The sequence below is a fragment of the Atractosteus spatula genome, chromosome 16, assembly GCF_055471065.1.
Source record: "Atractosteus spatula isolate fAtrSpa1 chromosome 16, fAtrSpa1.hap1, whole genome shotgun sequence".
Lineage (NCBI taxonomy): Eukaryota > Metazoa > Chordata > Actinopteri > Semionotiformes > Lepisosteidae > Atractosteus > Atractosteus spatula.
The window spans coordinates 10,965,219-10,990,947 of NC_142721.1; the positions used below are offsets into that span (position 1 = coordinate 10,965,219).

The window sequence follows — 25,729 nt, forward strand, 5'->3', positions numbered from 1 at the left end:
AGGTTTTGTTCACAAGCTAGTTGCAGTTACTAGAAGTTACAGGCTGCGTGCTGCAGGAAACTGTATTATTGTCTTCTGTGCTAACAGCCTCCCCTCCATCCCATCATTATATTCACTTCCACACATTATCATACTAAAATTGTTCAGCTGGGTTAAATCTTTAAGTCTCTAATTGCAACTCAGCGGGAGCTTTCACATCTCCCACTTAACGGACTAAAAAAAGAGACCGAGACAAATATTTGTCGTCTCAAGCTTAATTTATCATTCTTAATCAGCTCCAGCCTGTTTGAAGTTCAGACTACAAAGAGCAGATGAAGCTGAAATAAAATGCATGATATGGTTCGTTTTGTTGTGTTGCTAAATGAAATGAGACTTCACCATCTCAGAGGAGCGACATATGTAGTCCAATAAGAAAAAGAACTTCAGAAATTAATAATGGGTCAATTTAATTGGATTCTTTCATTCTTGCTACAGTTCAATTGCATAACACAAACAAAAGCAAAACAGTAAGTTGAAATTACTACTTGATCCAATTCCCTATTATTTTCAGGAAAATAATAAAATTCCACCATTTGCTTTTTAAATTGTATTCTTGTTTCAGGATATGCATGAATCTCATGCACTGATTTCCAGTTCAAAAAACCTCTCCCTCATTACCAAGAATATTTTTTATTTTAAATTAAAGAAAGCCTTTGTCTAAAGAGTCCTTGTCACGTCCTATGCATGGTTCCCATTTGATTAATTAAGTAGCCATTACCCTAAGGAGGTATAAACAGTACTTGCTTCACGGTGCTGTTCGCCCCTCTCAGCTTGAAGCCTGAAAGCTTCAATCTGTTTATCCTTCCCCGGTTATGTCAGCGTGAGCTATGAAATGCATCTAACAGTGCACATGGTCTGACACAGCACTGCTGCACCAACCAGTTTAATTGCTGCCCCTCCTCCAATACAATAAACTTGACAATGAACTCAAATTACAAAAAGCCCCTCATTATCCCATTGCCGTCAGTTTGGCCTATATGGAATGATACCCCCCCACCCCCGCCCTTTTTTTTAAATAAATAAGGCGCTTCCAGTGAATCAGTGATGACACCTAGACGTTCAATTAGGAATGCTATGAAAAGCAGAACTGACGGTTTAGGGGTAGGTATACAATGCAGGAAATTGTTGACCTTGCCAATTTAATCAGTGTCAAGTGAAAGGAAAAGCACAATTTCAAGAGTGGATGGAACCCCTCCCTTTCTGAAAGGGAAGATCATTTTTCAGGGGTCCTGACAGTTTTGAAAACACTGCTTAGTACCTAATGTGGCAGACCTCTTTCCAGAGCTCCCCACCACCACCTCATGACATTCTTCCCTGGGCAACAGTGACTTGCTCCTTATAAATCTATTTCTACAACAGTCGTAATGATTTCCCTTTGGCCGCTGGTCAATGTGCCATTAAGGGCAGAAGACCTGAACTGAAGAAGCACATCTTAGCCCAGAGACAATCTAGTCCTTCTCGTGCTTATTACAGGTCAGAGCCAGATCAATACACTGAGAAGACCCCCAAGTCCATGTGAGTGGTGGGGGGGTAACTCAGACATCAGGAACTTATTCTCCAAGACAGAGTGTGAGGAGGATTCAACTGCAAATTTCCAGGCCTTACAGTGTGTCAATACACAATGTAAACAACAAACATTTTTAGTTAAAAGATACTGAGTGTTAAACACAAAACCTTCTTTTCAAACCTATTTAAATATATATGGGCACACAGCTGACTATAAAAGTTTACAAGTCACAGAAATCTAAAAGTATCAAGGAATCGAGAAAAACTGTCCTTTTAAAAAGGAACTGCCTTGCTTAAATGGACTTTAAGATTTAAAATGAAAATATGTTGTCCACTGCAAAACAGAGCATACAGTACATATGGTGGATTATATTCTAAAGAACCAGGGGACTTTCTTTGAGTGACAAAGTAAATTGAATAGCATAGACTACATAAACTGCGAACTACTACATACAGTATTTAGACAGATCATAAAAAATATATCTAACTAGTCAGTACAGGTTGAGCTTGGTAGGTGTCGTAAACCAGCACCCTTTTATAGATTCTACTGAACAAAGAAGGCCCAGCAGCCACTTTTAGACAATAAAAACAGCCTTTTGAAAGTTTGCTGTGGCTTGGAAGTTGTTTTCACTAAACTCTGAAAGAACAATGTCAAGAAAAGTAAAAGACAAAAAATATGCAATGCACAAGAAAGGTAATTGAAAAAATGATTCAGTGAAATCAAATTAGTGAGTTTAGGGAAGCAAGCCACAGCCACAAAATCTGTTATATCCAAGAGGCAGAGGCAGTTCCCACTGGTAGTATGTGTTGTCCAAGCAGATTCCTGGGGTCTAAGTTTCTGAAGGCCCCCACTGATTTGTCAGCAGTGATGAGTGGGCCAGAGTCGTTCCCACAATCCCCTGTAGAGGAAAGATTCCCCCACAATGCCCGGCAGGGGTGCCAGCCAAACAAAAGATATTCACCATACTGAACCGCAGTTAAATGTGTAAAATTGAGGTTCTCTTTTCTTTCTGCTTTTACTCAAAAAAAGGCCATCTAGCACAAAAGAAAAAACTGGAAGCCAGGAAACAGAAACAACTTGATTAAATCGCAGCAAGCGGAACAATGCTGTTTTCAGATGCTTCTACCTTCTCAGCAAGACATGGAAGCACACAAAGATGGTCTTTTTTATACAAAAAAATGATGCCATAGTATTTGAAGTTAAGGCCCTTTCTGCATTTTACAATCTAATATCCATATTTCTCTTATTGTAAGAACAATATTATGAGAGAGCTATTACTAGTGAACAGAAGAAAAATGCTTTATATCCATCCTTCAAGAAACATCTTTATACAGTACACTGCTTTGGGCATTCACATTGTATCTTTGTCCTTAAACTGTAACTGTACTCATTAAGTAACTTCATACAGAATGTTTCGTCATGGTTGCGCATCTTAAAAATTGACAATTTTCTGAGCCTAGATTAATGAGCTAAAAATCCATTAACTGTATTATATAAAGTATTAATAAATGAAAGTCTGTAGACTAAAATGTAGAAGCACTGAACCACAGCCTTTTGGCTGACATAATTCCTGATTTTACGTACCACTAAAAACATTCAAAACCATTGCAATAACAAAGAAAAGCTCAACAGGTGAACAAAGGCTCCTAATGTACTGTAACTAAAAGGTCTGCAAGCAATTGTCCTGATGGGTCAATTATTTATTGCTCTGACATATCTCCACCCTACTCTTGGACACACAATAGGCAATGACTCACACAGGAGCCCTTCCATGGAAAAATGGATTAGGGATTTCTGACTGGACAGACAACCTGAGCCGAAGAAATTAAGAGTCTCCATTTACGAAAGTTTTGAAGCCAAAATAAAGAATTTTTCAAACATTTCTTAAAGCATAGCAAAAGAAATCTAAGCACATGGTATAACTTTCTGTTTTAAATCAAAAGCATAATATGGACCGCATAAAAATACCGTGCTTTATTTTAGGCATAAGTTTCATGAGTCATTACGCTGAAACATTTATACCTCATGATTGTAATAAATGCTAATACCTCCTGTACCATATTACAGTTAAAAAATCTGAGTATGAGAAAGGAAAATAGATGGTGGATTCAAGTTGAATGACCTGTTACATACCACCCACCTAAAAAAAAAACACCATTTAGGAAAATCATTCAAATTCTACAGCCACCATACAATCACCACTGTATGAAGCCATAATATACTTCTGTTCTTGGCAAGCATTGTTATTAAAGTTATACTATCTAATTGCATCAGCTTGGTGGAGATATGTTACTGCTCAAAACTACATTAATAGATGATAATAATAATGCTTCTCAAAACAAAAAGTCTAGAAGCTTTTTTAATTCACTTGTTTTTGTTACCAGACTGAAGATTTGATATGCAATGAACCACAAAATGTCATCTGTGTAGAATAAGGATGGAATTATTTAATATAGGACTCTAACAGAATTAGAACATGACAGCAGTGGGGAAACGTCTTTCCTTTTTGGAAATGTACATTTTTATTCTTTTACAGGACAGAGAGTTGTATTGGTAATATCTCAACTCTGTTCCTAGATTTGTTATCATAAATTAACGTTTCAAATTGTAGCGCACTGTAACAACTACATTCTTGGATGGGGAGAGGGCACAGGCTGTGTAAATTGTAGTCTTATTAAAACAGCCTGCTAACAACCCCTTAAGGAGATAAAACTGTCTTCATGAACATCTTTTCATGAAAAGATAAAAGCCTGAGCCACAAGATCTGTCAGGATTGTGGAATTAAAGTGATAGCCGAAAAGAAATAATTCAACTTAACTAGAGGTTTCCTTAATAAATGCTTTACTTTGTAACTCTGCAGGTGAACAGATTTCTGTTAAATCTTTATCAATGACATTCACAGTCTTCTTTAAAACGTCTTCACTACAATTTTATACTTATGTGCATGACTTAATTTTATAATGATGTAACACTATAAATATTGAAAAAGCCTATATGTGACCTTGTAGGAAAAAACAGAGGAAAAGAAGTGTAGAGACCATGTTCTGTGAATTTCCTCAGCTGAGGTAAATGGAACTAAAAAGTGAGAAGTAAGAATTCCACACAAAAAAAAAGTGTTGAAGGACCTCTTCAGTCATGCCCTTTCGGTCTTTTCTTGAGATGCTTGTGTTAAAGTCATACTCGCCTGCATCCCCCATTTCAAATCCAAGGTAAGGAAGACAGAAGCAACTATACTGTTTGATTAAGCACCTGAAAGATAAGACTGAAAAATGGTTTTGGCTGTTAGAATGGCCTTGTGATAAAAAGAAAATAGTTCACAAGGTTGAATGTTTAGTAGGGGTTATTTTGAGTGTTCCAAAATGCATGGCACTTCTAAACTTAGGCTGAAGAAGGCCTAGTTCTGCTTAGACAGATGACTCCTTACTTTTATAAGAAAAAAGGTTTTTTAAAAGTTTAAGTCAAGCAATTTAAATCATTACACATTCATTAAACATATAATTCACGTTACAACACCTTATATACTTGTGTGTTATTTAAGATACTGTATTATAAAAAATGAAAGTAATAATATAAGGTACATTTTGGATAGAATAAATCATTATAACGATACACCTAAGATAATCCTAAAAAGTCAGCTGTCTGTCATTTTAATATTACGTTATGGAGCTAATGCATACAAGTCCACAACATAAAACGCAGCCAGTCTAGGTTTTATGTCAATAACACATCGGAATATTATAGAATATTATAGAACCTGTTTAAATACACAAAAAGACCTGGTTTCCATTAAGGTAACAACAACCAAAGATGTACCACTTGAGTCGTGAAGATAATCTGGTTGCTATTAGCATGACTGAAGGCAGCCTGTCAGTGACAGACGTTGCCTGACCAATGAGACGTTCTGCTTCAGTCGGCAGACTAGTCCAGAGAAATGGAAACCAGCTCTGTGAGTTACAGGCCATGTCCGACAAGGCTGAAGGTCACCACATCCATATGCATCATCACTTTCAGACTGCAGTGGAAACGGCACACGAAGTTCTAGAAAGAAACGACTTGAGCATTGGAGGACTGGCTCTGACTCTCCATCTGCAAGTTCAGAGGTTTCTCAGGGTAACGTCTATAATATGTTGACAGGTAACTGACAAAACCACCATCTTCTGTGGGCCTGAAAACATCAGAGGTGCAGACGGAGAGTTGAAGCACTTAATTCACCAAAGAATTTTGCCTCGCAGACGATAATCTGCGTTGTGCTGATGGAGCATTGGAAGGTAGGTGGTATGAGGCAGAAACCTTCTTTTGTGCAAGAAAAAGAAGGAAACATTACTGCTCAGCAACACATGGAGGCAAGCCAGTCCCTGAGCCAGCAATTTTTCCATTACTGTAAGCCAATCTCAAAGTGTCCATTTTCCAGCGGGACAATGCAACATGACACAGGATTCCTATGGCACAACTTCAAGACAAAACAACGAGATCCCACTGTGGCCAGCTTTTTTCTCATGACCCCAGGCCAAAACAAATGTATTGGAGTAACCCGTCAATGCCATCAACCAGACAAAACTGTGATCAGCCAACCTCTGCTGGCTGGTTGCAGTTGCTCGGGAAGTGGGGCAGAACATCAGCAGTCACAATTCCTACTAAAAACATCACAGTTCTTTGACAGATATAATTTTGTTCACATTTTCTGTGGGTTTCGCATGATCGCTATTTTTAAATTAATCCATAGATCTTAAAATGCTGCACAATGTAAACGCAATGCTATTTTCTAAATAAATTCCAATCAGGTCAGATTAGCACCGATTTCCTTCATTTTAAGGAGCTGTAAATGATAAATATGTTTAACAACCTAGAGATACTGCTCTCTCCCTCCCAGACTGGTGCAAAAGCCTTCAGCTTTACAACATACTTCACAGATGCTATTTTACTGGTCTAGATCTTGTGTGAGTCTTTGCAGTCTGAACTGAGGTCTTAAATTATATAACTTTCTATTACTAGGTTTAGCTCTTAATAGGACCCTGATTTAAGTTCACTGCTAAGCATCAGTCTAATGGCCATTTATATGGGATGTAACAATATATTTAAATAGAATTCCCACTATAGTTCACTGATTAAAGTTATCTTACAGAGTGGCATTTCTGGCAACCATTTTGTTTGGTGCTTTACAACACATTCTTTCAAAATTCTAGGTGGCAGGTACCCAAGCCCTGGACGTTTTGAAAATACAGTAAACTACCACTACACTGGGTATTAGAAAATTAAAGAAAATTCAGAGATGTGCATGATATAAATGTATTAAATCACAATGTCCCTAACCTACTGTCAACAGGGGAGTATCCAACATTCACTTATTCATAGGCAGGCTGAACCAATAAAGACACTGTCACAGAGCAACCGCCCAGAACTCATGGTTTGAGAATGGGTGAAGATGCAGAAGGACGTGCTTCTCCTCCAATCAGTGAGAACCTCAGCTTGTAGCGAGTCAAAAGATGAAAGGCTCAATGGACAGGCGGGTCAGAGGAGCCTGTTTGTACTTCAATACTCGCTCTGTGCGAGTTCAGAGGTCATCTCTGTAAGCCGAGACCTAAAAAAACAACAGTCATCTTCAATCGGGGTTATACAATTATTGGATTGTATTCTAAATATTACAACAACGAAACAAAAATACTCTTTATAGGCTAACAATAATCCAATAACTTTACAATCACTCAAATTAAAAGCTTATTTAATACGACGCCACCATCAATATAACTGTGATTTCCCGTAGCTTAAAACTGACATTTCAGAGAACTAGCTTCTAGTCTCCATAAATAGTCTTGTTTGTGTGGTAGATTACAAGGGTTTAAAATGGTAGATCTTTAATTAAAAGACAGCAGAACATTTGGGAGCATGAGACTCTCTCAGATACAAAGGAACGATTATTTGTAGTGACAGTAAGCCAAATGAAATGGCTGGGGAACAAATGCATTCAAACAAAAATGGCTTTACTTTTTTTTTTCCAATCTTTACGAGGCAGGGAATGAAAGAATTAGAATTAGCTAAAGTATGAACTTTGAGTAACCTTGAGCAATATGGCATCATGGAAAACAGTCGCTCTGCCTCAAAAAACAAGAGACAAATTTGCTTCATTTACCTTTTTCCGGCAAACAGCAAGATGTACTTTAAACACTTTGACTGTTCAAGGCAGTATCACTGATCACTTGACACTATATGTTTAGGTTATATGGATGTGACTATCAATGGGTTGAACCATGCATATCAAAATATGGGGAAAAAAATTTAAAAGGAATATTAGTTTTTTTATAGGATTTGAAATTAGCAACAATTATTTTTCTGAAATAACACTCCACTCTACACTGCAGCTTCCTGATATTTGTTGGAAGCAGGTCAAATCTTCAAAAGAAAAATTCTCCCTTGAGCTTATTTCATTTTAAGATGAAGTAGCGAGGCAGTGTGCCATTTCTCAAATGCTTCATTACACAGTATGCCAGTGTGAAATAAGCAATAGTGAAGACGTGACATTAGCAGCCTTGTAAGGACAAGGTACATACATGTGCTCTTTCCACCCAGTACTTCTCCAAAACCGCACTTCACTCCCAAGTGCTTAAACTGCACTGAAAGAAAACAAAAGGCCACAATGCTATTTGCAAAAGTGAAAAAAAACCCCACAGAAACTAAACAGTATTCTCCAATCAGTACAACCAAAGGAACACTGCAATGAGTACTGTCGATGAAAATGGACAGCACAAACCCAACACATACTGCACCTGAACATCTGCAATGTTGTTCATACTGTATAATGGGTAGGGCTATTTCTTTGCTTTTTAAAATCTGAATCCTTCATAAAAGTAGAATTACAAAATGTACCACATTTTGAAAGAATAGCAGCAATAAAACTTCAGTTTCTTTAAACACCTGGCTCGAAACCTTTATTTTTTTATTTGCCAAAGCAAGCTGTTTTTCCCTGTAACTATTTCCCTTGAATAAGTCATGCTGACCTAGTTAGCATGCATACTGTGCCCATCTATACAAAAATGCTGGTATAAAGAAAAGGCACACACAACATACAAAAGAACTTAAAAAAAAAGAAAAACCTCCACTCTTTGATGATGCTGCAGTGTTTTGTTGTTTTTAATCACAGTGGGAATCCGCTGTGTGTAATAGGCCATAAAACAACAAAGGCCTACGTTTCCTGTTGTGGTCTAAGGTGTTGCATAAGGCCCAGGGTCCAGTGAAGAGAGGTCACTGCTGGAGAGCAACCAATTGCTGGTGACAGGGCTTAAAGCAGCAATGATTGATTGTCCTGCCAACACCATTAATTCCAAATTGACAGCAGTGGCTTGTCTTTCCATGGAAGAGAAAAGGGAATAAAACTGTGTTCGTATTTACAGTCTAACAAAGAAGAAAAGGAGAGTGTGTGTGTGTGTGTGTGGGGGGGGGGGGGGGGGGGGTCAGTATTCACAGAAGGGAAGTCTAAGTTTTTGTAAGGACCTGCTTCAGTGGACCTGGTACGGCTAACGGGTCACTAAAAATTGGGACACTTCCTCAGCCCTCTAGAGAATTTCGCTTTTAAGCCACAGACAATGTGAAATTCAAAGGGCTTTCCACAGATGGGCTCCTCACAGCTGTCACCACAAGCCATGGAAGTGTGCAGCCCTGTAAGCCCTCTTTCAGGCCTTACTAAAAGAAAAGGAGCTTAATCAGGAAATTATTCAGAACCTTAATAGTGGGGCGTGAAGGCCATACCCCTCAAGATGCTCACAGATCAATAAACTGCTGCTCGGCTGTTACAGACATTGACAAAAAAAAAGATCATTTGCAATGAATGACCAAGAAAGTCAAAACATGTACTTAACTTACAAAATATGCCCGACAGCCAATCCTGGCAATCATATTAAACTGATAAAAATAAAGACTAACATAAAGAGGCAGCAGCTAAACTCATTTCACATTTAAAATGCAATGTCTGAGAAGATGTCGAATAGTGATTTATCAGCACAAAATTACACTGGATGGCTAAGTGACCTTTCACCTTATTTCCAGTTGACCTGGAAGTAATTGTCACAAAGTCCACTGTTCACTTTTCTCACCGTCTAAAAAGCAAAGAGTGAAAGACAATGGGAAGATCATTAGTTCCGCTGCATTGTCTTGGTTGGACTTGTTTGTCATGAGGCTCTCTCCGTTACATCTACAGGGACCTTTTGCAACCTTATCTGTAGCTGTAACAAGTTAATTTTCAGCAGATCTAGTGCTGCTAGGAATTTAGTGAAGTGATCAAATAGTTTATTGCATTAAGCACTCTGTGGAGCCAAAGGCTTATAGTACAGTAGGTCTCTATATACACTATACTTTATCATAATGTAATATTTTCCTGAAACATTAATTTGCATAGTTGTTGACTCCTCCCCCCCCAAAGAATCTCTCAATCTTTCTTCCATTACAGTATTATTAGCATTACATTTCTTCCTCTGTAAAACTGGTGCAATCCTGCTAGTTTGCCATTGATTTTATTGTGAAATAAGTATTGATGTGTGCATCTATTCCACATCCAGACAAAATCAAGATCACAACTCTGCACTGAATGCAATCATGATTGTTTAAATCGCGCTCCAAAGTCAGTACTTCGCAGTATATCACACAAACAGTACGGGGGCACTGAAAGTCCAAGATGCAGATAATATTCTTGAGTTTAAAAACAGTCATCTCTTGTTTCTGCAGTCTCCTACAAATTGCACAGATAAAAGACTATTATATAAGCAGTAAATTTCAAAGTTAGTCTTTTGTTGAGGACAACCAGCAGGTATCTAGAACGTCATCACTTCAACAGTATTCCTTTGCCTTGAAGTAACCTTTCCTTTTTAGAAAAGAAGGCTGAACTTGAAGCTCGGCGATGAAAACAATTCACAAGACAACTCTTTATCTGATCACTCTTTCCTTGTTTATTCACATTCAGAGTCTGTGAAAATGGCAGGAGTGTAAAACATGAACTGAGATGCACACAGCATTCAATGAGAGAAAGCAGACAGAAAAACTGAATGCACACAGAGCAAAATGATGGGCTTAACAGCCATTACAGTTCACTTCACACCATGTTACAAAGCCTCAAAAACAACAAGAGGATTCAGCCACCTTCATTAGCAAGGATTTAAGATTGACAGAAGCCATAGCAACTACATTGCCATATGAGAGGCACAGACTGAATTTCAGAATACATCTAAAGGACTCTTTTGAAGAGCCTTTTTACTAGTTACTCAGTTTTGTTATTATAGAAATAGTAGTGATGTTGACTTGAAAATGAGTTTATACTGTACAAGTGATTTAGAAAAATAAAACTATAAATCTTTCAATAACATGTTACTGCATTAATCACTTTACAAAATTATTCCAACTATGATGTTTAAGCAGGCAGGACATCAAAAGCACCTACAAGCTAATGGAATTTGGTTTCACCAAAAATTTAACCCACTAGTTCCCTCGTCATAATGTCCCAAATTGTAAAGAAATGGGATTCCTTGCAGAATCATCATACTGCCATTTTACAGATACTTAAAACAAGTTTGTAATTATTTCCTATTAGAATAAGTTTACTTGGTCCTGTCTCACTTATGATGTTAGAGCAGAATTCTAATTAGAAAAAAAAATTCACACCTGACTGCTTAATTAAGAAACATTGCACGTAAATTGTGAACAGAAATACAGAAAGCAATACCTGAATGAACAAGTGAAATTACCTGCGAAACCATTCCAAAACATTTGATTCTTACACAGGTTTCCATTTAAGAGGGCACAGTGAAGCTATAATTATAATATAATTAATTAGGGAGATGATTTCGTTGTTTAACCTGTGTGACTTCTGTGTCTACATCTCTCTATGGAAATGACTGAAAATGTCAAACTTCGCTCTGAACTAAACTAGTTTGGAAGAGTTATCCTTGAAATTGATCAAAAGGTTTTTATCCATTTTTATTTGACAAAATTAAAGTAATGTCAAACAAGTATGATCAGAAGCCCTCAGGAGGGCAGTAAGAAATTTAAAAATGTTCTTTCCAAATTGAGAGAGTATTAAACTTTACTTTAATGTTATAGGTTGCCAGTAATGCAGAACATATCAAAACCTAGCCTCTGATTACAGAATCCTTCACTCCACAAACTTTTTTTTAATTACAGAGCCATCAGCCATGAGAACAAGTTTTGTTCAGATCTTTCATTTAGAAGTGCTTTACTGTGTCAGAACACAAAAATCCAATTACAAAGCCCATAAAGCATACTGGTAAGGCTGTCTTGAAATCAAACAGATATACTGTAGCTGGTTACTGCTCTAAATTTAAATCCTCCTTTTTTTCTTAAAAAGGTTTTCAGACAAATTTGACTTCCTAATATCTCTATCTCCCACTGCAGTTTGCAAAGTTTTGAGTTGAAGGTTTACATAAGGTTGTTCAATGTAAAAAATAATATATATATATATTTCATAACTTTCAAAGCAGATTGAATACAATTGGAATCTCTCTCTGATCTTAAAGCAGAGCTGCCTCCCCCTTAATTTTGATTTCAGAAACAAAAACCTGTCCTTGCACTCTCCTGTTTTTCCTGTAGGCAGCGTGATGACATGCTGTCGCAGTTATCGAAAGTGGGGCTGGGCGAACTGGCCACACCTCAAGACTGCTCTGCCAAACTAGTCACCTGAATACAAAAATGTAATTCTTCTAGTACAGGCACAAATTCCCCCCGATAATTTCAATGTAGATGCATTAAAATACTTTTTGAACTGTATGCATAATAGAAACCTGATATTTTAATCTTACAGGGGAATTATTGTAGATGTAGAGGCTTCTAAATCACATATATATATGCAGGTACATGTTTCTCACCATATGCGGTATGTGCAGGGGATGAATTAAGGGAACATTTTTTACTACCACAAATAAAACGCATAAATCAATTTGATTCACTGAGCAATACAAACATGGGGAGCAAGAATACTAATGACTTTCCTGCTAACATTTTTCACTCATACACCACTGCACCAGACTGAGGCTGAGGAGCTTCCAGTTTGTGAACAGGTTTAATCAACTTCCGGAACCAAAAGATCTCTCTCCATGATTTTAAAAGTGCCAAAACTAGATTGTTCTGGGTCTCCTTCCACTCTCTGTAGAGTTTAAACTTCAGAGGAGGAAAGAAAGGTGAATTAAAAAAGTCCATGGGAAGCTCCCGCAAAGATTGTCTGAGTTCTTTTCAACTGAACTTTCAATCACTGTTTTGCCATGAGCTTAGGAGATGAAAGGTCATCATCCTGGCAGCAGTGTAGGCCGCACTGAATGTTTGGGACAGTATGCCAAGAATAGCTGTTACCGACACCACAGGAAGAAAGAGTGACATCAACCTTTCGAATGGGACTCAAGAGGTCTCGCTTTCCAATTACAATACGACGACACAGAGGAAGCTTTCAGCCGCACTGAAGTGATCTTTGATATTTTCACAGTGCACAAAGTAAATGGTGGTGCATCTTCCCATTAAGGGACACCTTTTCCATTAAAGGGTCAAAAAGAAACGATTTTACTCCATTGGTTTAAAGATCTTGGGGAAAAAAAGCTTCAATCTGTTTCTCTAAGGCAAAGTGAGAGTTAGCAGACATAACTGAAGTTCATTTGAAACACAGACAGGTTAAAATATTCAGATGTAGCAACCACAAGTGGGAACTTAGTTGATGATTCTTGTATCTAGTTAAATTTTCCATGGTTATTTAAAGAAACATAAAATGTTTGTGTTGGGTGTTATTGTCACAGCTGTAATCCACAGTTCATTCACTCTGAATTTTGCTTTGAGGCACATCAAAATGCCCAGGCATGATGAAAAGCACTATGCGTGTGCAAATTACAATTTTACGTCACCATAAATCACTGCAGTTAAAGCTCATGAATCAATAACACAGAACAGGTCTTCAAGCTGGCAAGGAATCAATCTTTAACAAGTTCTGGCAAGAGTACCCGGAGCACAGACGGGCTTTCAATACAGCAGAGCAATTCGAGAGGCAAATAGCACTGGACGCGATGCCAGTTCCAATTTAAAATGCAGTGCCAGTCAAAGATATAACTGTGTAACAGCAGGCAGCAGTTTTTTTTTCTTCTCTTCAATCGGCAAATGGCACCACAGCACCTGTCAGCCTCCAGTTAAACCAGAGCAATATATGGTGGACGTATGGTACAGGCAACTTAATCACAGCTTTCCACACCACGCCCTCATTACACCCTTCCTCATTTAGGAAACACTACGATGAGAATGCAAGACCTGCTTCTTTCTGGTTAGAAAAAAAGAAATGGCTTATCCAATTAAAAGATAAGATGGGGAAAGAAAATCTTAGCAGAATTTTCTAAGAACACAAATGGGGCTTCTGCTTAAAAATGAATTGGCAAGTGACAACCCATCACGGTTTTCTAAACTTTATTTACATACAAACATAAGATAAATCAGTGTTAAGTCCAGATGGCTCACAATGGATTTAACAAAGCTCAGAATAGAATATACTTAGAGGAATAGTTTGTATCACTGTATAGTCCACTTCAGTTTCTTAAAGACTGGCTTGGAAAACAATTACAGAACATTCATAATGAACTGCCGGACTAAAATATTAGGAAATCCTGTCCAATGACACTTACAGGCAGTCAGTGTGCAGGTGATGTGAAGAGAATGAGACAGTCTTCCATTACAGACAAGAGTCTGAGGCGCAAACTGTTTTCACCAGTTCCTAGTATTTTGTTCTGCAATTATAAAAGATACTTTGTTTTTCCCCAACAAAAAACTGCTATGACTGAGGAAATTAGATTAGCAAACGGCATTGGTAACGAGAGATGTCCCTGCTGCTTGCTGCTGTTTTCACGCAGGGAGCCTTGTTCACTTCAATCATGCCTATTTGTAGATCGATGAGCAAAGTACATTTTAACAGGACATGTTAAAAGGTTCAAGGCTAATTAAGTCATTACAATAATCAGAAACAGAAGAATTCTTCAACTCAAACAGGTGGCCTAGCCAAGAGACAAGATTGCCTGTTCAATTAAGTTTAATAAAAATGACAAGGCTACATGTTAAATAATATAAACCTATCTCTCTTTACTAAAAACTCAGGTTTCATTTGGAACAAAATTTACTAAAATATACTACTAAGGGGCTTCTGAGAACAGTGTTCAGAGAACTGAATTTTACAACCGAATCTTTCCCAGCACAGGGGTGATTTGATGCCAGGTGTCTATTTTTTCCTCTTTACATCCTGCTACTGTAAGTGCAGTGAATGAGAGTCATCTGTTAGGAAAATGGAGCCAGACACAACTGAAAAGGACACGTTTAATTATGTAATTGCTAAAAGTTTCACAGCATTAAAGAATGTTTAACAATATTTTATCATTTGTTTTCTTTATCCACGATAAGTGAGACATGAAGATTTCAGGAGATCTGTTCTCTATAACCTTGTTAACCTAACAAGCCTCCTATGTTGCACATCTTTAGAACCAGCCTTTTGGGTCAAATTATTTTTTAACCAAAAGGTAGAATTTTTTATATTTAATATGCAAATAAAATACATGACTGGAGATGTTGGTTAAGTAGTCAAGCATAACAATACTGCTTGAAGAATCAATTATATCAAGAAAGTTAACCAACAGGCCCAAACATTTATTAAGATACAGCAATACAATAAAACAATCTATTGTTTACTGATCATCAAGTCATATGCTTAACTACAAATTAAAAAAACACAGCAAATCTGTCACAGATTTTCACCATACCAAATAAATGTAAATTCCATAGGCCATGTGAGTACAGGTTATCTTATTACTACTACTAGCATGGACCTTAGTTGTGCCCTGGGATGATTTAATTGGACCATTTCCTGCTTTGCAAAGAGCTGGGACTGATTTAATCATTTTTTGTGGCTCCAGCTGAAACCAGCAGAGAATCAGGAAACTCTATACAGAACAAAAAACCCTAGCCTCTTGAGAGGGCTACCATCCTCCAGACATTGAGGAACTGGTTTTTAACAAGCACGTCTAAGTAGTACCACCATACTCATTTACTATTACTTCATCTACAAGAGCACAGAGATCAGAAAAATAGCCTTTTTTTCCAAACTTTCACAGTCCCCCACTGTATGCAAAACAAATTTGACCTGCATGACCAAGATACAAACCTTTTTCCTAAGTAGATATTTTTACATTATCATTCAGCAAAATGCAAATCTACAAACAAGCTGTAGGGTTCTCACTAATACCCATTCAGAGGTAGAATTATACAGTATATTCATTAATCAGTGTGCTTCACTGATGCAGATAAACAAACTTAAGACCTTAAATTTGGAACCATTTAAGGTTTTAAATAAAATCCAGCTTGTTTGAGGAGCTACCTAAATACAAAATAAACCTTTACAAACAGTTCCCACTTGACCATCACAATTAAAATTTGCATGTAACGTTACTTCATCTGCTTTGCTCACTAACTACTGCAATATAATGGCATATTCCATAAAATAGTCAATCACAAGTGAGGTGACCACTTTAATTTACTGTTAGCAAGTCAATGTTTAAGTCTTTCAGACCAAAGTTATCAAATGTGCTTGAACACCTATTTCAACTGTCTAACAAAGGCAATATTACATTTATGACATTAAGGTATAAAGCACAGTACACATTAAGCTTAATGGAGAGTACATTATGTTCAGCCTTTATTTTACCACACCTTTGAAGACATACACTTTTTTTTAAATGACTACCACTGATGTTCAAAAGGTTTTGAGTTTGTTTTTTTAAAAGAGGCAGAAAACACACCCCAAGTGGTTTCTGAAAACACTCAGTATAATAAACTCCTGCACTAAAAATGCTGTTCCTGACCTTGTCTTTAAAATAATAAGAACATTCCATTAACATACTTAAATGAACTAATTGTATGGAGAGTGCGAAATCTCCCATGGAAAAAAAACCTTTTGAGATATCACAAAGTGAAGCAACGTTAAATAAGAGTGCACAGGGAAGTCCCAGGGACAAAAGGCACAGGTGTGAAGACCCTTGAACCCAGTTTTTATTTCCAAAAATATGGTTCTGTTAACAAAGCCTACCATAAGGGTGAGAGGGAAGCCTACATGTTTCCAAGAAAATATTACTGCACCATTGCTTTTCATTGTCTTTGTCATGAAAGGTAATGTCTTTCACAATGTGCACACATCCATTTTTTGCCCCCCACAGGAGCCACGCACCTGTGCGTAACCTCACAGACATCCATCTCAAGCTGCTGTTCAGCGGAGGACAACAGAGAATCATCAGCTGCAGGCCGAGAGTGAGAATTTGGGGAGACTAAAGAAACAAGCTCCCAGTGACAGGATAAGCAAAGAAGTTTAAAAACACCAGGTTTAAACATTTCTTTGCAGTATGCGTAGCAATGTTGAAATTCACCAATTCATCTCGACGGCACTGGCTACCCCCAACCTTCTTACTGAATATGCAGGTTGTGCTTTCAACCATTACAGAGAAAGCAGACCGATTGCTCACCATCGTTTCACCCCAGGCAAAATCAATTACATGTCACTTTTTTCACCCAGGGGAGAGGCCATTACATGGTGCCTGCAGCAATGCTGCTGTTGGAGTTATTCATCGTATTCAGTTTTTATATGGGAAATCTTTGATATTGCGAGAACCACAAGGCATTTTTACCTACCGTTTCCCTACTCAGCATTAAAACCTTCAGCAAATCATTGTTAATCCTTTCAATTCAAACACATTATTCCCCTGATGAACCCGCAGATTTTTTAAGATTACCAAAAAAGTCCCAACACTAGGGTACAGTATATTTTAAATGGTCATCTGTGATTCAGGTAAAGAAACATCCTCTTTCCATTACTTTAAATAACTCTTGTGAACTGAAAATATACGGTAAAAACTGAATTATATAAATATATACTGATTATAAACAGGCTATGCAATTCCATCACTGAAGCATCTCGTAACTCTCTTACAGTACTTACAAATAATTAATTCTGCAACTGCTTAATGATATGCATGTCAAGAGACAGATTTGACAACAATCTTTGTTCAGTTTTCACTCCTAAAGAGTAATCAGAGGAAAAAAAGGCTTTGCTTGCTTCTGTTTTGGAGAGCCCCGTGTTTTTTTCAACAAAACATCAAGAAACATATTTGCCAATTCAGCTACCATTTAAGGATGTAGGTCAGGAATGCATAATTTGGGCCCATTCCGATTTAAAAAAAAATTAAACAGCCTCATTTTGAATTGGTGCCATTTGTCAAGGATGTGAAGTGCTCTGGAGTTGCAGACAAGAGGAAACATTTGACATTTCTTGCAGTGTCTACAAGTGGAATAAAGAAGCAAAGTAACAACTAAAAGGACAAAACAAACTCTTGTTTTTCTGTGCAAACTCCTTATGTAACCATAGGCAACTGGCAAGTCAATTTACAGTAGATAAACCAACAAAAGCAATTAATTATTTATATAAAAAATTGTAGGCTTCATCTTCTTTTATTTCAAGAGTTGTCACCTGAAAATACGTCACTCAATAAAGTTAAAAGGCTTTTTTAATACTCAACAAGCTACATCTACAATATTTGCATATACCGTACATCCTTTAGTTCTTGACAGAGGAGTATAACTTTATTGAAACATCTTTTAAGATCTAAAATATGAAGTTATAATTTAAGCTTGCTAATGAAGAATGTAGGGTTTCATCCTACATATCTTTGGCCGATTCAATGTTATACAAATAACTAGGAGAAAGGGGACAGCATTCCATTTCACAATGGGTGGATACTGAAGCAGAGATGAGACACTGGGGTGACCGAGGAAAAAAAAAAGATTTCTGGAGAAGAAGAAAAGCGCACAGAGGGAGGGAGGAAGGGGGAGTGAAAGAATAGCAGCTTTTAGCAATTGGTTCTAAAAAAGCATGAGAAGGAAATTTCTTGTAAAAAAACAAAAATCAACCAAAATCGTCCCGATTCAATTTTTGACTGACATCTTCCTACAGCTGTGAACTGAGTCACCACCTCAGCAAATAATAAATATTTATTACAATGACAGTTAAGTAAAAGGCACAGGCTCATCATGTCCAGGCCATGCTTTTATTGGGCTGCTGCATTTATTGTGCTGCGCTAGGGAGAGAAAAAAGAGGTTCATTTGAGAGCCATTGTTTCACCCAGCTTATTCCTCCCCTTTCTCACCCTTCCAGCCCACTATACTAAAAGTCAAAAGCCACCATTTATATACTTAAAACAGTCAGAGGTTGAGTTGTTTTGACACTGTCCACAGAAACCCTGCTGAAAGGCCGAGTTCCAATGAAGTACTTGAGTTAACTGACTTCATTAGGAAGCAGTTCTTTCAGTGTGTTTGCCACTCCAGCCCTATGTTTGAAAAGCCTATTTGGGAGCTGATATTGTTTGTTTAATAGAGCTTGTTGCTTAGGCCCCTTCATTGATTAGCACTGAGAGAGACAGGCCCATGAATGTGGATGAAGGTGGCTGGAAAACGTGACATTGCTGTACCAGAGGGATTTGCCGTTACAAAACAAGGCCATTGTCACTAACACAAATGTGCTACTCCAGGATATTTACATCTAATCCAAAATTAAAGGTAATCCGTCCAAAAAAGGATGCCAATTCAGAATTAAACCTCAAGAAGAGTTTCTCAGTTATTAAGAAAATGCCTACAATATCTTAAACACTTGCAACAGAGTTCTTTTTATGTCCTAATGCATAAGAGAAGATCTTATGCAGTAGAACATTAATAATTTACTAACAAAATGCATTCATGAAAAAAAGTATGTTCAACAGCTACTGTTCCTGTAATAAATTATAAATATCTAACAAGGAATCTAAAATAGAACATATTGTGGTTCCAATCACATCGTTATTTTCAAAACAATGATCATGTATTTTGATTTGATAAACTTAGCTCACTCATAATTCATCCACACAATAGTACTGTCAACCTGGGTGCCAGAACTACATTTATGTGCATTCAAAAAAAGAAATCTAACCACAGGCGTTGACATTGCGGACCTGCTGGAATTATTAATCTCCGTCTCAAGGGTGTCAGGTTGGCAAGCCATGAAATGTCAAACAGTCGATTAAGGGGGACTTCGAAGAAAAACAGTGTGGCCCAACAGCTGCAGTGCACGTCAGGGGGACAGGGGACCAACTGGTCTAAATAAAAAAACGAACCGGGGGCTCACTGTACAAACACTATGAGAGAAGGCAACACATTCCTTCTGAAAGGTGCAAGGGAACAAAAGGACTTCTGTGCAAAGCCTTGCTTCAAACACCACATAGAAAAAAAAATCTTGTCTGTCTCCATAAAGGAATAAATGTTTTTAGCCAGTCACGCAGTAAAGCCCTCCTCTAGAGCTGCTTATAGCAAGGACCACCCCAAGTTATTTTTGTGTGTGCCTTTTTTTAGCTGATCGGAACTCTAATGCGCACAGTACAGGCTGCAAAGACGTTTTCAGCCTTGGAACCTCTGGTCGTAAAGGACGTTTAGCAATGGGGCGTCCGGACATGACCAGCACTCTTAGCATACTCTTTTTAATGATTCCAGTTTGTACGCTATGCTTGTCTTGTTAGGATTAAACATTGAAGTTTCTGACTATCAGGAAACTGGATTCCCAGACACTCATAGATTATTTTTACATGGTCAGTTGCCAAAGTATAACAGTCTTAGGGAAAAAGCATTATCAGTTACTACAACCCTCACCCTGTTCAGCTGTCCTTATACCCCGCCTGCTGGGTGTTAATACCCAAGTGCATTTTTTATTCTGGGTGCTTAGTTGCTCCCAGTCTCACAATAAAGCAAAGTTTGGCTCAACTGAGGTCCCTCTATAGTTCAAAACAGACAGCATAAAAATTAGACTGTCAACCTTCTGGAATTCAGCATTGTTTTTATGGGGATAAAAAAAACAATACAAGCAATAAAATGCAATTAATACCACACTGTTTTCAGTCTTCGCAGACATACGTCTGCATAGCAACAATTTGATTCTAATAAAGGAGCCTTCGGAACCCACTCCCACTCGATATTCCTGCAGACTCAAAATCTTATAATCATGTGAATTCAAGACAAAGGAAAGTGTGGCAGGGTGGTATGGTGGTGTGACAGGTAGCTCTGCAACCCCACAACCCCACATTTCCCATGTTCCCTGCACTCGTGTGCCCATGGAGATGAACAGCTGTCCTGTCCAGGATGTAGTCCTGCTTGGAGCTCTTCCAACATAGGCTACAGGGTTGCCACATTCCTTACCATGAACACAGCATTCTGATAAGGGTGAAGAGTATAGCTCAAGTTACTCCCAAAAACCTCACTATCTACAACAGCCATCTTTCAGGTCTTAAGTCTCACCTATGAGGATTTAGTATATATTCTGCTCCTATGCATGTCTCATTCAATGTTTATTACATTTGTGGTTAGAAAACAACAAGCCACATCAATATCTGTCTCAACAAGGAGCAGTAGTTACAGCCATTGTCTGAGTACAACAAATGTAAAATACATTCATTACACACCAACACTTACTCAGCTGTTTCTATCCTCACTACTGTAACCTCCCACATCATCATCAAGGTCCAGCACACCAGACTCCAAACTCACAAATGACAAAATATTATTTCTGTGGCCCACCCAACAAAAACAAACAACAACTGCATCAAATCCACATTGTAACCTTTACTTGTTACATAGTGGGCAACTGCAATAATAAAATACAGGCCCAAGTTACTTGTTCCCAAGACAGTTAAGATCGAGTAACCAAATGAAAGCAGACAAGTCAATGTGTTTCAACTGTGATCAAATGTATCTTCTAAAGACAGTTTCCACTCCAGCAGCAGATAAAACCAGATAACTTAAAAGTGTTTGTATTTGGTGGGGTTGGCATCACCATCAGTTATAGAGATAACAGTCACCAGGCTTGTTTGAAACTGCAGGTATTGCTTTTTCAAATTTAACACAGGTAAGCTTTTCAATCTTTAGCTTTAATAAATGGGTCTAAGAAACTGGACATAAAAGCTCAAGATTTATAACTCAAGTCTGGTGTGCATGTAGGCATTTGACTGATAATCGATGAGCTGTTGATCTTAAAACCAACAAAAGGTAGTGAAGAATCATAAGAAAATGAATTTATGCTCTGCAATGATTAGGAATAAACCAATACTACAAGCATGGAAAGATCAGGGTAATTACTAGTTTAAAGTGGATTAGAGAGAATGGAGAACAGAAGGGGCACAGAAGGAAAGGTAAAAGCGGATCTTCATTCATAGATCTTAATCCTTTAAATCAGCCGCCTGAAGCATGCATTACATCTCACAAACTTATGTTCTTGAGCAGAAATGACAGGAAACTGGTTTTAATGTTTGCTAGTTAGAAATTAATTTCAGTATGGCCTCAAGGCACTTGTGAATGTACAAGTGTAAGATGTACTACTTGCATTTTGGAGTCACTATTTTGCCAGTTAAGCTAGCAAAACAATCCGAATAATGCAATAAGAGGTCCATGTAGACCTTTCATGTCTCGACAATACCTTATTCTGCTTCTAATTTCCTGAAAATTATATTCACGAAACAAAATTAAAATTTAACAGAACTAAACATTTTTTTTTGCACAGGCAAGAAAAATGCAAAGCAATGAGATTACACTTTTTTTGTATGAACAACATAAAATTGAATACCCCAAATCCCTTGTCGCCATTTTAAAAAGGTTTGATCTGGTCTCTCCCCAGCTGATTTTGAAAAAGGCACACAATTGAAAAGCATATCACTGTTACCAAAATCAAATTGCATGTCATTACACCATAACCAGACGGAGGAAAACTTTCATATACTGTACGTCTTCAGTAAATAAAAAAACCTTCATGAATGTCTATTATGTAGCAGACCGTTTCTTTCAGCAGTATTTTAGACTGTATTAACAAATGATAGCAAAGAAGAGACTACACCAAAAGCAGGGCGAGTGTTAATGGTTTTCTAAACACAATGAGGCAAGAAATCAACAGCTTCAGAAGTAAAACATGTTAAAACAGTTGCAACTGGGCTTTGGGACTAAAGGAAATGTCTTAAGTAACATTCTTCATATATTTTTAGCTGTATTTTAAACATCAGATGTAATGGACAACTGAAGAACTTTCTAAGGTTGTTGTGTAATCCCTTAGCTCTTAAAGGCATTTGGATACAGCTTCTCTGATGAAAGACATGATTTTGACATCCAATTCAAACATTGTTTATAGAGTGTGTATAGGCTCTTTCTACCAAAACCCTCTAATAAATCCCATTTTAAAATAACTGTGTCTATTAGGGCAAGACTGAAAAGGCATTCTGCAGAATAATGGCATAAAAATTGATTTCTGCAGATTAAAGAAAAGCTGATTGAAATTGTTTTTTTTTTCATGAAACCAGATGCTTTTTTACAACTTAACACGTTTAACTAAACAATTCTGTAGCATTAGATAATTACAGCACAATAATGTTATAAAAACACACCACTAATTTGACAATAATGACCAGGAAATCAATTATTTTTCACGGTTATTAGCAGGTGTCCAGCACTGATTGAATGGTGAAAATCTAACTTGTCCTGAAAACGCAGGTGGCCAAACATCTTTAGGGAAAATGCTCAGCTTAGTACATTCTTTGACAAGACGCACGTACAGAACAATTTAACTATTGCATTGATTAAGCTGTTTATTACTTTGATAATAAATCTAAGTGGTTTAAAAAATATTTCTCCAATATCATTTTCAAACTGTGTGCCAACAGCCAAAGAGTTAAAATAAAAAAAACTACTTAAATACATATCTGACACAATTAAACGCGACTCCCTTTGGGGCGATTTATAAACAGCCTTGTTCTCAGCTGTTGAACATTTTCTACATATGAATACCACAGCTGTGTAACCCATGATTTCAACTTGATAGTAACTATTAAACTTACAAAACTGCCTACTGTATATTATTTAGACTCCCTGACACGATAGATGTATATATCATGTGTGCCACTAAGAGGAAATTTACTTTTATTCCGCGCTATAAAAAAATGACGTTTAAATAAAGAGAATATTAAGTTTTGTGATCAACCCATCATAGCGTGGCTCGTTCCCATTCGGTCTAGTGATAGTGCCCTGCAAAATGGATGTAAAATAAGTAATCGTTTATAATTTAAAAATGTATTCAACAACACCATGAGTGATGTCTGCACTACACCAAAAACAATTCAGTTAAATTAATGCGTTAGTTGTATTGATAATGAAAAGAGCCAACACACACGTCTTGTCCAGCTGGGCTAGCACTGACTTTATTATACATCACTGTCCCGGGAGGGATACATATCTACTATAAATTAATAATCATTTTTAGTTCTTTAAAGTTAAGATGAAGGCAATTAAAAATGCAATATTTTTTAAATCGGGACCTTTCAGGTTGCGGATTAGTTATAGCAATGCACTTTGGACGTTCTTATGAACAACAAATAGTGTTGTGTACGAATTTAAGACGCATTTCACAATAATCATATTAGCACGCATTGTTAACCGTATTTTCTCCCTTTGCGATATCAAAATGCATCTTGTCAAATATACGACATACTGTATCGATCTTCGGGATTTTTTTTTCTCCTTGACACTTGGATACTACTAATATTGCTTTTTCCACCAGCTTTGAAAAACTTTAAAGTACTTCGGATTTTAAAAGCTGATGATGCAAGACTGGTTGTAAAACTGATCGCCGTGAATTGTAAAACGACTCTAAAGAGAACAGAGCGATTCCCGGCAGGGCGATTTATTGTCTCGTACAAGACAATTCGGCGTCTTAACACTCCGCACCGCTCCGGAGAGGCGAGAAGTCGGAACGGCCTGCCTCTTTAAAAGGCTGTCCGTGGATGTGCGCAGAAGTTCCTGCATTCCAGCCTCTTTCCAAGCTGCTGTCCCAACATGTTGTAAATACAAGGTGATAGGGGAAAAAAACCCGAGAGACTTAAAACCTATCTGCTGGGACCTATTACAGACCTCTATAAAATGCATCGGGACCTGTGGAGAAGCAGGACGAAAGACACCGCTGGCAATCGGGGAAATTCTCATTACGCAAATGATTTGCAAGATTAAGCCGCAAATCGGCGGACTTCAGTTGAAGATCACACATTATTATCTAGATGAGTGACAATAACCAATATGTTCTCATGAATCCAGGCATTGCGGGCTGTACAGGAAGCACACATAAAAGTCACAGGCACCACGATATAGCGTTTATACTGTCTTTGTATTGAAATCAAAGCGCACGTTGTTTTTAACTTGCAATTACTGCTCAACTGCAGTGATGTTACTCGCTAAAACGTTGGGGCTCAAGTCTGTCTCTCAAACATAGTTATTTAGCCCTTCATCTCTCAGTTGTGTGACTGACTGGGTAATTTGCACATTTCTTGTAACTGCTGTGGTTCACAGTGGTACAATAAACGATTCGCCACTCGCAAACATCACTGAACTATTAATGATCCTGAAAATAGAACTACTGTATTTAGAACAATGTCTTTTCGCCGTCTCACATCAGTAGGTTTTGCTTATGACGATAAATCACAATGAGCAATGATCTTTATTAATACAATTATTAAACCATTTAAAAAGTACACTGAAGCTCGTTTAACTACCACAATCGATATGCTTCCATGAGGGTAAACTGGGGTCTTTTTCTGCAAACTACAGTCTTAAAACACTGAATGGAAAATCATTGTACTCCTCCATTAAACTAAACGGGCTGGGGGATATCGCGTAGTTACACACATTCCTACATAATATTGTGTCGCACACGCTTCAGACCAAACAACAGGACACACTCACAATGAATTCCTCCCTCTAAAAACAAGTTGCACCTACCTTTATTCCAAAGCACCAAAGCTAGGAGAGTGATACAAAGCGCTACATCAACTTGCATTTTGTGAACGTGCCTCCCCAAGTTCTGCTTTCGCAAAAGAATTTGCTCAGCTTTCTCTCTTTTTCCCTAACCCAGCCTTTTTAACGCTAATGAATGGGGACCGTAGCCGGTCTCAGATCATGACTGCATGGGCTCGTCGGACTCCTTTAGTTCCTCCAGTTACGTCCTGTCTCAAGTTTGAGAAGTTTTGCTGCTCTGCCGCCGCTGTGAATACTGCAGCCGCTAGGGTTGCTCCTAACATGTTGTGC

At 37.7% G+C, this 25,729-nt stretch overlaps 1 protein-coding gene across 1 annotated transcript in view; it reads right to left on the bottom strand.

Moving 5' to 3' along the window:
• Positions 1 to 25,729, bottom strand: part of lrp4 (low density lipoprotein receptor-related protein 4) — a 95,300-nt gene extending 69,571 nt beyond the window's left edge. Inside the window, exon 1 of the mRNA XM_088934941.1 lies at positions 25,424 to 25,729. Within this exon, the coding sequence (XP_088791067.1) occupies positions 25,424 to 25,481 (58 nt within the window). The 5' untranslated portion in view covers positions 25,482 to 25,729. The remainder of the gene's footprint in view (positions 1 to 25,423) is intronic.